This window comes from Gossypium arboreum, chromosome 7, assembly GCF_025698485.1.
Source record: "Gossypium arboreum isolate Shixiya-1 chromosome 7, ASM2569848v2, whole genome shotgun sequence".
In the NCBI taxonomy this organism is placed as follows: domain Eukaryota; kingdom Viridiplantae; phylum Streptophyta; class Magnoliopsida; order Malvales; family Malvaceae; genus Gossypium; species Gossypium arboreum.
Window position 1 is genome coordinate 82,264,870 of NC_069076.1, and position 18,213 is coordinate 82,283,082.

The window sequence follows — 18,213 nt, forward strand, 5'->3', positions numbered from 1 at the left end:
AGTAAAATGGCCACTCACTTTATAGCAAATATTACCCCGGGTATCGAACATAACTTGACATCGATACAACAGTTTTAAAAATAAAAACGTGTGTTCTTAGAAGCTTTTTCAAAAAAAAAAAAACAACAAATGTACACCGAGATGTCTGAAAATATCCTGAGATTCCTGGGATATCTGAAAATAAGGAATGGGATTCTCAGGGTTTTTGAAACTTTTTAGGTGGGTTGAAAATGGGAGAGGGAAAAGGCTCTGTCTAAGGCACGCTTTCAGTGACACTTTCAATGCATCTTATAAAATTTTTATTTAATTTTATATAAATTACAATATTTATTTTTATTTTAATATTTTATAAAATTTTATACTAATAAGATTCAAATTTTTAAGAAATAATTTTCAAAATCAATATTTACTTTCATCAACAAATAACTAATTTGATACTTAAATTTTACTATACTTAAATTTTACTATATTACTAAATAATTTTAATATAATTTATGTACTTATAAGTCAAGACTAAAAATTTAGAATTTAATTTTTCAAGACTTAATTTCTCAATTTATCAAACAACACCAATTCGAATGAGTATACTTGTATCCTTTTTTTAAATATGTTTGTGTCTACTTTTTTTAAAAATAAAGGTTAAATTTTGTCATTATTCCATTTACTTTACAAAAGTTCTGGATGTAGTCCCTATACCTTAATTTGGTCATTTTTAATCTTTGTACTTTTCGAAGTATAAAATTCTAGTCCTCACCAAACAATAAATGTTAAATTCATTAAGTTAAGTTTTTCTATTTCCAAAATCTAATGCAACAAACACATTATCATACGTGTAATGTCATGTCAGATTGTTATTTCCACATTACTCACTAAGAACCCAATTAATAGATTAACGACTGTCGATTCTGTGAAGACTAAAATTTCAAAATTTGAGAAGTACGTGTAGTACAAAACTAGTAATTGAATTTAACCAAATAGATATAACAACTATTTTTTAGGTCAGTATTAAAATTTCAAAGTTCAAAAAATACAAAAACTATAATAGATCAAATTAAAGGAGATGAACTAAATCCACAACTTTTCCAAAATACATCAACTAATAGTAGCAATGAACCTCCAAAAAAAAGTGATAAAAGAGATTACCTTAGGACAAGTTACCATTTAAGAAAAAAAAAATAGTAAGACAAGTTACCACTTTTTTTTTTTATCAAAAACAAGTTACCACTTAAGAGTACAGAAAAATGTCTTTTTATTTTAGGAAAGGAAATTGAAAATAAGATAGCTTGCTCTAATATGAAGCAAGTATATATTCTTTAGTAAAAATGCAGAGAAAATGATCTCACACATCTTAACGACTAAATTAGGCAAAATTACCAAAATTTTAAAATAATTGAGTGGTTTGGCCCATTTTTTAAAGAGAAGGGAAAACTCGTCTAATTGGACCTGTGTTTCCCCAACGGTAACTCCCCCAACAACCAAATTCGTTAATGGTCCAACTGCCAATAGCCATAAAAAATAAAAAATAAAAAACTAGTTTTTTTCTCTATATAAACCCAAATCTTTTCCTAATTTATTCATTTAAATTTATTTCTCTCAATTCTCTTATTTCTCTCAAGAATTTAGTTTTAAAATTTTAATTAAAATTCTCTCAAGTTTGTCTTGATTTAATTCTATTTTTATTTTCATTTGTTTTAATTCAATTTTAGAATGACAAATACTCTTATTCATTTCGATGACAACCACATTTCCACTATTCAACTACAAATGGTAAAAAAAAATTTCTAATTTTTATAAATTTATTTAATGTCATTATTAAGTTGTTAAAAAGATTAATTTTTTTGGTTCTTTATAATTAGACCGAAGATCAAATTTTGGAGACATGTATATGCAATCTATCTACGAGGTCATCGCGTATGATTGAACCCTATTAGGAAGTTGCGAGATTCTTGCACTTGTCCCGTATGCTTGGGGAGTGTAAATTGGACCCCACACTTATCAACATGTTGGTGGAAAGATGGAGATCAGAGACACACATATGCGGTGAGTGTACAATTACACTCGAGGATGTTAAATTACAACTCAATTTACCGGTGGATTGGCCAATCGTTACTAGATCAGTGGTCGTTAGCAATTGGAGTGGTATTTACGAGCAACTGTTAGGCAAGTTGTCGGAAAAACTTTTAGGTGGTTGGACAGGGATGAAATGGTTGCAAGACAATTTCCAAAATCTCCACGGGAGTTCGATTCCCTTTCTAAAAGAACAACACTTCCGAGCATACATCTTGAGATTAATCGGAGGTGTTCTAATGCCCGATAAATCTCAAACTCTAGTAAATTTAAGGCCTGAGTTATGTGGACTGCCAGAGGAGCTTGAAGATATCTGACTACTGTTAGATCAATGATCAGAAGTTGAGGTTAGTTTTTAAAAATTATTAATTATGTTATACTCTGATATTAGAATTCGAGAATGCATCTCGCTCAAATTCTAGGTCAATCCTAATATCTAGCTTAGGAAGTTGTAACGCCCTGGTATATTTATTTTTGTTTCTGTAAATAAGTGACACAAATATCTGTCTGCTTCTATAGTTAAGTGTTCTGGGTGTGTGTGTGATGTCTTCGGTTCAAGTTCCACTTTTAGTAAATTCTGGTTATTTTTAAATCCAAGCCTTACCCTTGTTGAATGGGCTCATATTAAATTGTATGTAAATTCATATTAGAATGAGCCTGCTATTCGAGTGATAAGGGAGTTGGTGTGTTGGAGGTCCTGTGTTTGAATCCTTGCGTTAGCGAGGGTGTTATATTTTTGCTTTGTTGTCTAATAGAGTTTTGGTGGAGTTGGGATTCTAGGGTAGTTGGATGGTTAGTGGGGAGTTAGGATTTTAGTGGGATTGTCAATAGATTGTTACTTTATTTTATTTCTTTTTCTCAAAATTCCTTTTCTTTTTTTGACGTTTCTATTCCCTTTTCTCTTCTGTTCAATTTTCATCTCTTCATCTCCTTCTCGATTTTCTCAATTCGCTCCTTTTTGTACGATTTCGGCTATGTGTGTTCGGTAAGTCTTATTTTGTTAGAATCTTAATGTTTTTGGCTAATTTTTAATGAGGGGGTTTGTTTTTTATACTTTTGATTTAGGCGAAGGACAAGAATCAGATGGGGCTCCTACAACAAATTAAGTGTTCGGCGTTTTCATTTGATAACGGTAAGTATTCACATGTTTGATTGGCATTTTCGGGCTTCATTTTTGAAATAATTGCGGTTGAGTTTTCGTAAGTGTTACTAAATTCGGGTTCTAGAATGTTGATTTTTTGGTTCTGGTGGGTTCGGGATTGTAATAGCATCAAAACCGTACCAGATGAGTTCCCGAAATGCAGAAAAACGAGGTTCAAAAATAGCTAAAAAACCTTACTATCGATGTCGCATGGGCATGTGCTTGGTCGTGTGGCTAGCCGTGGATGACTTGTAACACCCCAAACTTGACCTAGACGTTACGACCGAATCTGGCAATGTCACATGATCGGGTGTTTGAAAACTATGTTGATGTGATAAAACCTTTTCCATTTAATACTTTTCTTTATCTCTTGTTAGCTTCTAAATTGTGTTACTCATTTTTTTAGTGGTTTCAAGACGTTATTCATTGCGGAAGTTTTTTAAAACAGTTTAAGTAATCGTGTATTTCTTGATAAAACATTTGTTTCCTTTGAAAACCAAGGTTTCCTACAACTAGCAATTTTAAATCCATAAAGTAGAGAAAAAAAACCCCAAAACCAAACAAAAAGTCCAATTTACAACCCAAAAGTTAAACAAATAAAAATAAAATAGAAATAAAAGCAAGAATCATATTTAAATCCATAACAGTCCAAAACCGTGGTCACCGTCGAGTTCTCCGCTGCGTAGATCCGTCTAGATCTGGGGATTACATGTGCACATTTAAACAAAAGGGTGAGTTTACGTAAACTCAGTGTGTAATCCCACAGAAAACCAACAATAGTAAAACAGAGTGCACAGTTAAAACAGTTATCAGCCTAAGCCCTTTTTAGTATGAGTAATAGTTTGGACCTTAGCCCATCTCAATACAGTATCAAATATGCAGTAGGGCCTTAGCCCATCACAGTATCAGTGGCAGTCATGCAGTATTTCATAACAAAGTCCTACCCAACCAGCCTTTACACACCATCTCCGTCCAACCCTGCACTCCATGTGGGGATTCAATCAACCCACCCATCCCTACACTTTAGGTAGTACCGAATGCGCCACAAAATAGTAATTTGTAGCTGAGCTACCAATATATTAGGCTTAAGAGTCTTTCAGTACACTTTCTCCAAATAATATCAACCCAACCCAATGCAATGCAATATACAATGAAATGTCATGCTATCACAGGTTTGTCAGATACACATTTAGTTTAGTATACATGCTTGCATATAACAAGCTCAGTACATAATACACGCAATCAATATCGCACAATTAAGGGTCTAAGTAGTGCTTACCGACCCTACGGAAGGTCTACAGTAGACTTGGGCGGCCTATGCAACTTTAATAGTCACTTCAGTAAAAATGGGCTCACACGCTTATGTGGCCTGCCCGTATGGGTACACACGACCCAAATTTACCTTGGTCGTGTGGATCACACAGCTTGGCCCAAAATCCCACAAGTCCGTGTAGCCCACACGACCCAATCAGTCTAGCCTGTGTGTCGCACACGACCTACCTGTCCATCACATGGCCGTTTCTTGTACGCACGGCCTGGCCTCGTCAATCGCACGCCCATGTTAGGGCACACGGCCTATCACACGGGCGACCACATGCCCGTGTGGCTTTGATAGTGAGGTTTTCAGCTTTCGTTGAAATCTCATTTTTTGTACAATTGAGTACACACCTGTATCATTTTTTTATGCCCAATCACTCACGAGCACTCCAGTACCTAAAATCAACAAATCAAAGCCTCAATCTCACTAACACAACCGAGACTTAAACAGTATTGTAACTAGACGATTATCCATAACAACCAAAACCCTTACCTTCGATCGAAACGAGGAATCCAAGCACCCAACTCATCGATTGGAAACACTTTTCAATCCTTTAATTAACTCCTAAACACCAAAAAAGAACCCTTCTCAACACTTATCCCAAAACATAATTAAAGTTTAACCAAAAACTGAACTTACCAAATGCGTGTAGTCTACGAAGCACCACATAATCGAGAGAAAAGAATTAGAAAAAGGAAAAGGGTGGTAAAAAATTTAGTAAAAAAATTTGGCAGGGATAAGTTAAAGGAGCAATTTCAAACAAAAATTAAGAAGAAGAGAGGTTTGCCGGAATTGCCAAAAAAGATAGATCAAATGAGAAATAATCTGATAACTCCCAAATCTTTTCGCCTTAATTTTCTATACCAAACTCTTCACTAAATCCACTACATAGATTTTTAATCTATCTCAAACTCTTCTGGATGAACAAGCAAAAATAATCTTACTTACTTAAGCAAGGATTCAAACACAGGACCATTAGCAAGCCAACACACTACTTAACCACTAGATCAGCTGGCCCATTCTGATATAAGCTTATCAATAATTAAATAAAAGCTTACTGAACAAGAGTGAGGCTTAACTTAGAAAATTTTCAAAATTTTCCAAAGACATGGCTTGAACTTGAGACCTTACACGCATACCCAGAACACTTAACCACTGAAGTAGATACACAGTTGTGTCACAACACCATAAAATCAAAATCAAAAAATTTTAGGGCGTTACACGAGACACGGCCGTGTGATCGACGAAGGCATGGCTGTGCGCAGGGCACAGCCGTATAGTGGCTAGAGTGTGGCCTTGTAGGCCACAAGGGCTAGGCCAAGTTGGCCGTGTGGGCCCACACGAGCGTATGGATTCTGGGCCAGACCGTCTGGGCCACACGGGCAAAGCCAATCTAGGCGTGTGGGCCCCTAATTTTTAAATTTTCCCTAGGGTCGCACGGGTCATTCCGATTGACTATGGGCCTACCGTAGGGTCGGTAAGGGCTAACCAAACCCTAAAACTATGGATCTGATAGTATGATATTCTGTTCTGAGTATTATAATGCTATGTATGCCTTATTAATTCGTTATCTGTATATAAGCATGTTAAGCATGTTTAATATGTTATTTCTGTATTTGTTTTCTATATCTGTTTGGTCTAGGATTTTTATATGTGGAGGAAGTGTTCTGTATGGCATTATCGCCTATATCCTAGCAGCTTGGCTACATATTATCTTATATGTGACGTAATGGCACGATATGGTGTATAGGGATGGGTAGGTGTTTTTAACCCCACATGGTGTGATGGGATGGTCGAAGTTGGCGTGTAGAGGATGGGGGTAGGATTTTGCAAATCTGTTTCTGCTATCTGAATCTGAATCTGAATCTGGGACTGTATCTGACTGTGTGTATGATTCTGTATGTTTTGCATGTCTAATTTTGTTGGGTTATGACTCTGTATGTTTTGCATGTCTAATTCTGTTGGGTTACACACTGAGTTGACGAATACTCACATAAGGTTGTCTGTCTATTCAGGTAATCCTCAGACTTAGGTAGATCGGTGCAGCGGAGACTCAACGATGACCATTCGACCGTAAAAAGTTTAAACTCAACAATTTATGGCTTTATTTATGATTTTTGTTTTCATTTGAGAGTTTGTAATTTTCAGGACTCTCTGGACTTTATGATTTTTAACGGTTGATTTCTGGGTTGTTGATAAACTGCATGCTTTGATAGAATATGAAATCGACGGTTTTTACACAAAAAGAGGTTTTTCTAAAAATACGATTTGAATTTTTAAATTGAAGAGGGTTTGTTAAACTTTCACTGTAAAATAAGTTTTGACAAATAAGCCAATTAATAAACGTTTTCAAAATTGGTTACAAAGTGTATGAGTTAATAAACTAAGATAATTTTATGTAACGACTTCGTTTGCTAAACCCATTCTCTGTGCCATCTTCAGATTCGGCCATAAAATTTAGGCCGAGTATTTAGGTGTTAATTTAGTGGTATCAGAGCCAGGTTACACAACTAAGGCTTTGAATTTTGGGTTTCAAAATTTTGATTTAAAAAGAATTAGTTTTTAAATATTTTGGATAATTTGAGAAAGTATGTGGCATACCGAGTCTCCGACGCCGATCCTGTAAGTATCTCTGTACTTAGATAGAATTGTTTTGAAAATACTGTAATTAGTACTTTCTGAAACTGTATTGAAATAGTTAGAGACTAAAACTTCTGAAAACATATATGAACTTTTGATAATTTATGAATAAAATATCTATTAATAAATACTGAAACTGATGCATAAAACTTTATAATGTAGATAAATATGAATTATACAATGAGCGCTCATGGAACTCGCGGACGAGATACTCGTGGCCGTGGTAGACACCGTAGGGGGCTCAAGCTAAGTCTTCCTCTCTGGGTAGTATGCCAAATTTAGATACGAGTGAGATGCTGGTTTCACCTGCTACTGAAACTGGGTCTCAAAGTCGCTCGGCTGGGGACGATTCACTGTCCAAGCCATGCTGAGGATATTGGAGAGGGTAGCTGGACCTTATTCTGGATCTAGAGGCCAAGGGTTGGTAACTGAATGACTCCGGTCAAATGGAGCTGAGTTGTTTAGAGGTGTTACTAGAGTCACCCCTACTGTGGTCGAGTATTAGTTAGAGGCCACTGAGAGGATTATGAATGATTTAAACTGTATTCTGTAACATGTAGGTTTGTGCAAGTGTACATAGTCGTTATCAAATAATAAGTAAGCATCGAGTTATCGTCTCCACAGAGATTGTATTTGTTCTAAGTTACTTAATTTGTAAAATTATATTAACAATTTGGTAAATAAAAACACAATATAGTTCAAAACTGATGATTAAAATATATTAAACTAAATGCAATGATCCCTAATGCAAATTATACTATGTATTCAAACTATATGAATGAAATAGATTTTAGCAAAATTAAACACAATTTGCAACAATTATAACATAAATAAACTAGGACAATTACTTTAATTAAACTCAACTTATTATCAACATGCTTTATAACATTCGGAAAAACATTTCATGGCAACTTGATCTTTCATGAGTTTGGAAACCACATTAGGTCCTTTCGGAATCTTTCACTTAGTAAATAAGCATTTTTCTTGTCCTTATTTACTAAGGGTTTATTAGCATTCGTGTGAGGTAATAGGGATGTGTTAGGTGTGAAACAGTTTAATCACAGAAATCTAAAAACTATACAAATAACAGAGCTTGGTTAGAGTTGTTATGCAACCTGCAATTTAATCGGGTTAGGATCTAAATTGAGCATGCATATTTCAATTATGCGTCCACTAGTCATCGTCTGGTTAGGATTTCTCAGCTAATTCAGATGCATTTCAATCACGTATGAACGAAATACAGACTTGATTTTAATTGAAAACATGATCGATTGAGGCACAAACTTTATAACCATGAATCAAATAAATATTATTTAATCAAAATAATCATCCTGGTTTAAATAAAATTAAGCTAACATTGTTGTAAACAAGAACAGAGAACACATAGCAAACATTTTCAGATTAAATTAAAGAAAGGAAAGATTAAACCCAGATCAAAGTCACTGTCACCTAAGACTCTGATCGATGAGGCTCATTTGCTTCCTTCGCTTTGCTCCTTTGCTGATAGCTCTCTAAGGTGGCCGACCAAGGGCTCTTTAATAGGCTTAATAGCTAAAATCTCTATGAAGAGATGATGCTAGGCATAGGGAATGGAAAAGGCTAAGAGAATTTGGAGAGAAGAGAGAATGATGAATGATGAGGGAAGATGAATGAGGGAATGAAGGGGACATATTTATAAGTGAAGGGAGGAGAATAGTTTGCTAAAAATAGGAGGTTTCATCTCTTCAATCATCTTTAATGGGTGGCCAGCCATGAATTGAGGAAATTGAGCTTATTTTTGTTTTATTTTTTCTCAATTTAACTGCCACAACAACTCAGGACTGAGACTCGGTCAAGTGCAAATCTTTAGGCATATCTCTAATTTCTTCAACATTGCAAGGACCTTGTGCAATTAAACCAAAAAATGGTTTATGTGGGCAGTCAAGTGTAGCCGAAAATTGGGTTGACTTGGTCTCCAATTTGGACAGTTTTGTAATCCAACAAAGCTATCAGACCTATCCAAAATAAATCAATAAATTAGAGGACCAAAGAATAAAATTTATTCAATTTAATTAATTAATTAAAACCCAAATTATTAATGAAATATTTTAAAATGAATTATTAAATATAATTTTATATTTTATTTTTTAATTTAATCATGCATGGCCCACGTTATGTTTTAAAAATATAATATGTTCAAATTAATATAAAATAAGTCATTTATTGCATGAAAACTATATAATAAAGCATAAAATCACATTTTAATAATTTCTATGTCCTAATTTCATACTTTCACATATTTCATTAATTTATCAAACAATTACTTAGTTTTAACAACGAATTTAAGTAAAAAGGTGATAAATTACATAGGAAAAATCCTATATATTTTTCAATTTACACACCCCTAAACTTAAATCATTGCTCATCCCGAGTAATGTTTATGCACAGTAAAAGGTTTTGCTGAGGCAAAATTGCTAATTGTGTAAGCAGCATCAATTTTGTCCCATAATCATGCATTAATAACTTCATGCTCATCGATATTTTTACTTAACAAGCAAAATATTTTGAGAATTTTATACTAAGTATCAAAATATGCCAACATGAATCATAGTTTATGTAACATCCCAAACCCTACCTAGACGTTATGGCCAAATTTGGTGATGTCACATGAAATGGAATCCAAAAATGAGTTTGTCGAGTTAAAACCGTTCCAATTAATTAGCTATTATCTTAATTCAAAGTAAAACGCATGTTTTTCATTATGTCTAAAATCGTGTCTTCTAGCGGAAGCCTTAAAAATGTTTATTTTAAAAAAACCATTGGTGTTGAAAGAAATGTTGTTTTAAGCAAAATCGAGGTTTTACCGCTTAGCCGTTCTAAAACTGTAAAGCCGTTAAAAATCCAAAGTTTAAATCCAAAATAGTCCAAAGTCCCAGAATTACACAACAAATACCCAAAATAGCGTAAATTCAAAAACTGAGTCAAAGTAGTACGAAACAGTGGTAGTCACCATCGAGTCCTCTGCTGCAGTGATCTGTCTAAGACTAGGGATTACTTGTACAGATTAACAGAAAAAGGGTGAGTTTTCGTAAACTCAGTGTACAATTCCCACAGTAAACATGCATACAGATACACATCAGAATACAGTCATTTACATTCCGGGCTTAAGCCCATTACAAAATCAATTTGGGTTTTAGCCCATTCAGATACAACCTCAGAATTATATTAGGGCCTTGGCCCATATCATATACAGAATGCAGATACAATAAATCAGAATTTTACCCACCAGCCTTTACACACCATCTCCGTCCAGCCTTACATACCATGTGGAGATTAAATCAACCCAGTCATCCCTACACACCATGATGTACCGAGATGCGGTATATAACCAGAATGTTGCAGCTGAGCTGCCAGATAACAGGCTTAAGAGCCTTTCAGATACTTCCTCCAAATATCATGAACCCACTCCAATGCAATGCAACATACCATAAATGACATGCATATATGCTAATAACAGAACATACATTCCGTTCAGTACAGATATCATGCTTAGTCAGACACCTTACAATCAGATCACATAATTAAGGGGTCTAAGTAGAGCTTACTGACCTAACAGTAGGTCTACAGTCAACTAGGACGACCCATGCAACCTTACAGAATATTTCAAAAAAATGGTCTCATACGCCTATGTGGACTGCCTGTGTGGGCCCACACGTCTGTATGGCCCACACGGCCCAAATTGGCCTTGGTCGTGTGGATCACACGGCCTGGCTCAGAATCCCACACGCCCGTGTGGCCCACACGGCTTGTGTGTCGCATATGGCCTGCTTGGCCATTACACGGCTATGTCATATGCGCATGGCCTGGCTCATCGATCACACTCCCGTGTTCTGTCACACGGCCTACCACACTGCCGTGTGGCATCGATAGAATGGTTTTTAGCTTTCGCTAAAACCTCATTTTCTGCATTTTTGGGTACACACTTGTATCGTTTTTATGTAGAAACACTTCCCGACATCTAGCACCTATAATTGACTGATATATTCCCAATTTAGTCACTTAAATCGTTATTCGATCGAAAACTTGACGAGGTATTCCCACTTAAAACCATTAAAATCCCTTACCTTTGAACGATCAACAACGAATTTGCACTTCCACAACACCGATTGAAAACTCTAGACTTTTTAATTCACCCTTAAACACAAAACAACCTCTATTAGCAAATATTCAACCATCTATCACGAAAACTATACTTACAAAACTTACCGAATGAATAGAACATCGCTACACACCAAATGATAATAGAGAAGGAATTGCAAAGAAAAACGAGATGAGGGAAACCAAAACTTTCAGCTGAAGAGGAAAAAGAAAAAGAAATAGCACAGAGAAGAGAGAAGAGAGAAAAGAGTTGGAGAGAAAATCGTCAGTTTTATTTTTTACAGGAGAGATTTTTGGGGATAACCAATTACCCACATCCCACTAATTCTCATCCTAACCACCCACTACTTAGAATTCCACTACCACTGGAACTCTAACGCAGAGTCAAGCAAAAATAAAGCTCCCTTGCCTTAGCAGGAAATTGAACACACAACCTCCATTACACCAACACACATCTTAACCTCCAGACCAGCAGGCCTATTCTGGTATGATTTTACAAAAAAACTAAATATAAGCCCATTGAACGAAGAGAGGGCTTAATTCCAACAATAATCAAAATTTTCCAAAACTAAGGCTTGAAGTTGGGACCTCTCACACACACCCAGAATACTTAATTATTGAAGAAGATACATATTTTATGTTTCAGTTTAACAAAAACAGAAATAAGAATTTTTGGGTGTTACAACTCTACCCCTCTAAAAGAAAAATTCGGCCTCAAAATTTACCTGATCAGAACAGATGAGGATACTGTTGATGCATCGAATTCTCCGGCTCCCACGTGGCCTCTTCAATGCTCTGATTCCACCATAGCACTTTCACTAAGGGGATAGATTTCTTTCTCAAGACCTTAACGCCGCGATCCAAAATCTGAGTTGGCTCCTCTTCGAAGGTCAAACCTGGCCTAACCTCAATCTCCTCAACCGGAACAATATGTGTGGGATCAGAGTGGTAGCGTCTCAACATTGAAATGTGGAATACATCATATATGCGATCCAACTCTGAAGGTAGCTCCAACTGATAAGCAATTAGTCCCACTTGCTTCAGAATTTGGTACGACTCGATAAACCTGGGGCTAAACTTACCCTTGCGACCGAACCTTAGAACCTTTTTCCATGACAAGACTTTCAGAAAGATGAAGTCCCCGATAGAATACTCAATCTCACGTCTCTTCATATTAGTATAAGACTTCTATCTGTCAGAATCTGCCTTCAGTCAATCCTTAATTAGTCGAACCTTGTCTTCAGTCTGGGAAACCAACTCAGGACCTAGAACACATCGTTCGTCCAACTCAGTCTAACATAAAGAAGTGCAACACTTACTACCATACAGTGCCTTGTAAGGTGCCATCTAGATGCTAGACTAGAAGCTGTTATTATAGGCAAACTCGGCTAACGGTAAGTACTCCTCCCAACTGCCTCAAAAATCAATCACATAGCTCTTCAACATATCTTCCAGTATCTGAATCACCCTCTCAGATTGGCTATTTGTCTGAGGATGGAAAGCAGTACTGAAATCCAGCCTTGACCCAAAAGCCTCATGAAGCTTTCTCCAGAACAGATACATAAAAGAGGACCTCTATCAGAGATAATTGAAATTGGTACCCCATCTAGTCTCACTATCTCAAAAATGTAGAGCATTTCCAACTTCTGAAGAGAATAATCAGTATGAATCGGTATGAAATGAGTAGACTTGGTCAATTGATCCACGATAACCCAGACAAAATTCTTCTTAGTGGGTGTTAGAAGCAACCCACTAACAAAGTCCATCGTTACTCGCTCTCATTTTTGTAACGGTATCTTAACCGGCTGCAGCAACCCCGAAGGCAACCGATGCTCAACCTTAACCTGCTGACAAGTCAAACAGCGAGCAATGAAGTCAGTAACCTCACGCTTCAACCCTGGCCACCAATAAACTCACGAAAATCTGGGTACATCTTATTCCCGCCGGGGTGCATAGCATAGGGACTACTATGCGCTTCCCTTAGAATCAACTGTCTTAAATCCTCATCATTCAGTACACAAATCCGACCATAGAAATAAAGTATCCCATCACTGTTTACCCCAAAATTAGTTGTGCCACAATTCTCAACCTGACGAAAACACAACTCAAGAGACTTATCCTTCATTTGTTTAGCTCTGATCTGCTCGATCCATGTCAGTTTCACCTGAAGTCCAGCCAACAGACTCCCATCGTTGAATAGGTTAAGTCGAGCGAACATCGCTCTCAGATCGGTCATAGCCCTACTGCTCAACGCATCAGCCACCATATTGGCCTTGCCAGGATAGTAATCAATGGTACAATTATAATCCTTAAACAGCTGAACCCATCTATGCTGCCTAAGATTCAACTCTTTTTGAGTGAGAAGATACTTGAGGCTCTTATTACCAGTTTAGATAATACACTTCTCACTATACATGTAGTGCCTCTAGATTTTCAAAGCGAAAACTACAGCAGCCAATTCCAAATCATGTGTTGGATAGTTCTCTTTGAGCTGACAAGATACATATGCCACCACCTTACTGTCCTGCATCAACACAGAAACCAAACCGACATGTGATGCATCACTATATACCATTAAGTCTTTACCAGACTCAGGCTGTATCAGAATAGGATCCTGAGTCAGAACAGTCTTGAGCTTCTTGAAGCTCTCTTGCTGTGCATTACCCTCCCTTGTGCAGAAGCTTAGACAATGGAGTTGCGATCAAGGAGAACCCTTCTACAAAGCCCCGATAGGAACTCGTTAACCTCAGAAAGCTGCGAATCTCAGACACATTCTTTGACTATTTCGAATCCAACACTGCCTCAATCTTACGAGGATTAACTCGAATCCCCTAGGTAGAAACCACATGTCCCAAAAAGGTTACTTCCTAGAGCCAGAACTCACACTTATTGAACTTCGCATACAGCTGGTTCTCTCGAAGAATCTGCGGTACCGCTCTCAGATGCTGATCGTGTTCATCGTTAGACTTAGAATACACCAAAATACCATCGATGAACACTTCTACAAACTTATCTAGATAGGGTTAGAACACTTGGTTCATCAAGTCCATAAATGTCGTTGGTGCATTAGTCAAACCAAAGGGCATCACTAAGAGCTTGTAATGTCCATATCGATTCTTGAATGTTGTCTTATGTACATCCACCTCTTTAACCCTGAATTGATGAGACCCTGAATGTAGATCAATTTTCAAGAACATAGAAGCCCTTTTGAACTGGTCGAATAAATCATCAATCCTCGGAAGTGGGTACTTATACTTAATCGTTAGCTTGTTCAACTGTCGGTAGTCAATACATATCCTTATTGTCCCATCTTTCTTTTTCACAAACAACACAGATGCTCCCCATGGAGACACACTGGGACGAATGAACCCACGATCCAACAACTCTTGAATTTGAGCCTTAAACTCCGTAACCTCCTTCGGTGCTATTCGGTAAGGGGTGATAGACACCAAAACTGTACCCGACAAAAGTTCAATCCCAAATTCCGCTTCTCGTCTCAGAGGCAAACCCAGTAGCTCCTCAGGAAAGACATCTGGAAAATTCCTGACAGTTCTGATGTCCTTAACCAAAGAGTCCCCAGAATCTGAAACACTTACATAGGCCAAAAATGCCTCACACCTTTTTCGAACCAACTTTTTCGCCACCAATACAAAAATCACATTAGACAGAACATCCCAACATTCCCCAATCACAACTACCTCAGCGTTTTTCTCGGTTCTCAAAATGACTCTCTTGGTTACATAGTCCAGACTTACTCGGTGCTTGACAAACCAGTCCATCCCCAGAATTAAGTAGAACCCCCCAAACAGAAGTACATCAGATCAACCAAAAATATTGTCCCTTGAACCTCTAACAGGAAGTCTCTACATAGTCTACTAACCCAGACAGATTACCCCAAAAGATTCAATATAGTTACCTCACTATCAGTATTCTCAATCGAAACCCCTAAAGTTTCAGACACAGTGCTAGCTACAAAGGAGTGTGTAGAACCTATGTTTATCAATGCAAGATAAGGTATATTATAAATTAAAAATGTACCCGTAATGGCGTCTGAAGCGTCTCGGTCCTCTCGGCGATGAACAACATAAACAAGAGCAAGTTACCTTGCCTTAGTCACCATTACCCGGTACTTTCTGTCCACAGCCCATGCCGTTACCACCCCTAGTCTGACCATGGCCCCTAGGTGATTGATGCACAATGTGTAGTACCAGAACTCGGAGCTTGCAACTGATCGGCTCTCAGCGGACACTCTCGAACGCTAAGCTCAGTAGACCCACATCTCAAACATGCCCCAGTTGTCCTCCAACATTCACCAGGATGACGTCTACCACAATGGCCACAAGGTAATATCACAATAGGTGCAACAGCTGGCCCAACTCTAACTGGCCCATCAGACATGGCCTTTTTTTTTGCGTTATCACAGAACTCGAGGGCCCTGAATCCCTCTTATTTTTACCCATCTCTCTATCTCTATTTTGGCGTTCAGCACTGAAAAGTTACGCTCCCTCTGCAGAGCTATCAGAACCCTCAAACTGTCCCTGAGTCCATCCTCGAAGTGGACACAACGCTCATATTCAGTAGCCATCATGCCTCACATATAGCGACTCAATCTTAGAAACTCGGCCTTATACTTAGCCACTGAACTATCCCTTTACATGATAATTAGAAACTCACCTCTCCTAGCGTCGATGTAGCTTGCCTCACATATTACCTTGGAAGGCAAACTTATAGAAATCCCATGTCAGTCGTTCGGCCTGAGTGTCCTCTTTAACGGTCAGCCACCATTGGTATGTTTCATCGTGAAGCAAGGAAACAAACCCTTTTAATTTCTGTTCAAGGGTAAAGTCTAGATCGTCCATGATTCTTTCAGTGGCCTCCATCCAGTACTCAGTCACGTTAATAGCGACTCTAGAGACAACCCTAAATAAATCAGCCCCGTTGGACCAGAGTTGTTTTGTAACCTACCCTCGGCCCTCAAATCTAGTATTGGGCCCAACGACCCACTCCATTATCCTCAGCATAGCTTGGGACAATGCGTCGTCCCCAGCCATGTGATCTTGAGACCCAGTCTCAGTCGCAGGCGACACCGACATCTCACTCGTGTCTAAATTAGGCATACTTTCAAATACCGAGGACTTAGCTCGAGCCCCTTTACGGCCTCTACCTCGGCCTCTCGTACCCCATCCGCAGATATCTCATGCACTCATCGTAGATTTGAAGTTTATCTATATTAACAGTTTTAAACGATTACTTAATTTTAACAACAAATTTATGTAAAAAAGTGATAAATTACATAGGAAAAATCCTATATATTTTTTAATTTACACACCCCCAACTTATATCATTGCTCATCCTGAGTAATGTTTATGCACAGTAAAAGGTCTGGCTAAGGCAAAATTGCTAATTGTGTAAGTAGCATCAATCTTTGTCCCATAATCATGCATTAATAGCTTCATGCTCATCGATCTTTTTCATTAACAAGTAAAACATTTTGAGAATTTTATACTAAGTTTCAAAATATGCCAACATGAATCATAGTTTGTGTACCATCCCAAACCCGGCCTAGACGTTATGGCCGAATCTGGCGATGTCACATAAAATGGAATCCGAAAACAAGTTTGTCGAGTTAAAACTATTCCAGTTAATTAGCTATTATCTTAATTTGAAGTAAAACTCATGTTTTTCATTATGTCTAAAATCGTATCTTTTAGCATAAGCCTTGAAACCATTTATTTAAAAAAAAAACCATTGGTGTTGAAAGAAATCGTTGTTTAAAGCAAAATCAACTTTTTACTGTTTAGTAGTTCTAAAACCGTAAAGCAGTTAAAAATCCAAAGTTTAAATCCAAAACAGTCCAAATTCCTAGAATTTCACAACAAATACCCAAAATAGCGTAAATTCAAAAACTGAGTCAAAGTAGTACGAAATAGTGGTAGTCTGTAACGCCCCAAAAATTGGGCCTAGAAGAGTTGGGCTTTGAGTCTGGGATTCGGATAGAAGAAAACCTGAATATTGAGAAGTTTTGAATATTACTAGTGTTTAAATATATATATTGATAAAATATTTATGTTAGTACTAATATTTTAATTTTTATGAAAATTATTATCATTATAATTATTAGATACAAATATATTTATACAATTATTGTTGTTAATTTAGTGTTTAAATTAACATATTATCAAAAATTTTATTGTATCTATTTTCATTGATTTATGGAAATTATAATTATTATTATTAGGAAAAATTTATATATATTATCGTATTTGAAATCTTCATTATTATGGTTATTATTATTATTATTATTTTAGTTTTTAAATAAATTTAGAAGTATTTAAAGTGTGGGAAAAATTAGACCAAGACTCTAGCAAAAAATTATTATTTTTGCTTCTTTAGGGATCTGGACATTAAGGTTTATTAATAAGTTAGGCTAAAATTAGACATAAGGAGGAGTCCGCCCAATGGTTAGGAGTGTTGGGCGCAGAAAGGAATTGAGGTTCGATACCAGTGTAAGCAAATTGGGTTTTTTTAGTATACAGTTGCGGTTGGAATAGGCCTTAAAGGAAGTTACGAATGAAGTTTGACACAAAGAAAGCACGTAGTGCGAGTGACAAGCAACGATGTGTGTGTTAAAGAGGTCGCAGTTCGATTCCGTGACGTGAGCAAATCTGCTTTTATTTTTAAAGTGGGCGAATCAAGGTAAGGTTTATAATTTATTGTGACCATATATTAGCAAGGAAGGAAGCTCGTGCGTGGCGGCAAAGATGGGCGTGGGCGCTTAGGCGGACGGAGGTCCTGGGTTCGAGTCTAGGCGAAGGTATGTTTTAATGTTATATTTTTAAAATGAACGGACTTCAGCAGTAACCTTTAAGATAAAAGGTGACGGTATATTATTGAAAACAAATGCCCGTCC

General features: G+C 37.0%; 1 protein-coding gene across 1 annotated transcript; it reads right to left on the reverse strand.

Moving 5' to 3' along the window:
- Positions 1 to 12,032: 12,032 nt before the first annotated feature.
- Positions 12,033 to 12,476, reverse strand: LOC108476508 (uncharacterized). Its single transcript, XM_017778727.1, has one exon. It carries the CDS (start codon positions 12,474 to 12,476, stop codon positions 12,033 to 12,035), a length of 444 nt encoding a protein of 147 aa, XP_017634216.1.
- Positions 12,477 to 18,213: the final 5,737 nt, after the last annotated feature.

Bases quoted from the DNA above. Each gene is read 5' to 3' on its own strand.
- LOC108476508 (XM_017778727.1), bottom strand. From the start codon at position 12,476: ATGAAGAGACGTGAGATTGAGTATTCTATCGGGGACTTCATCTTTCTG.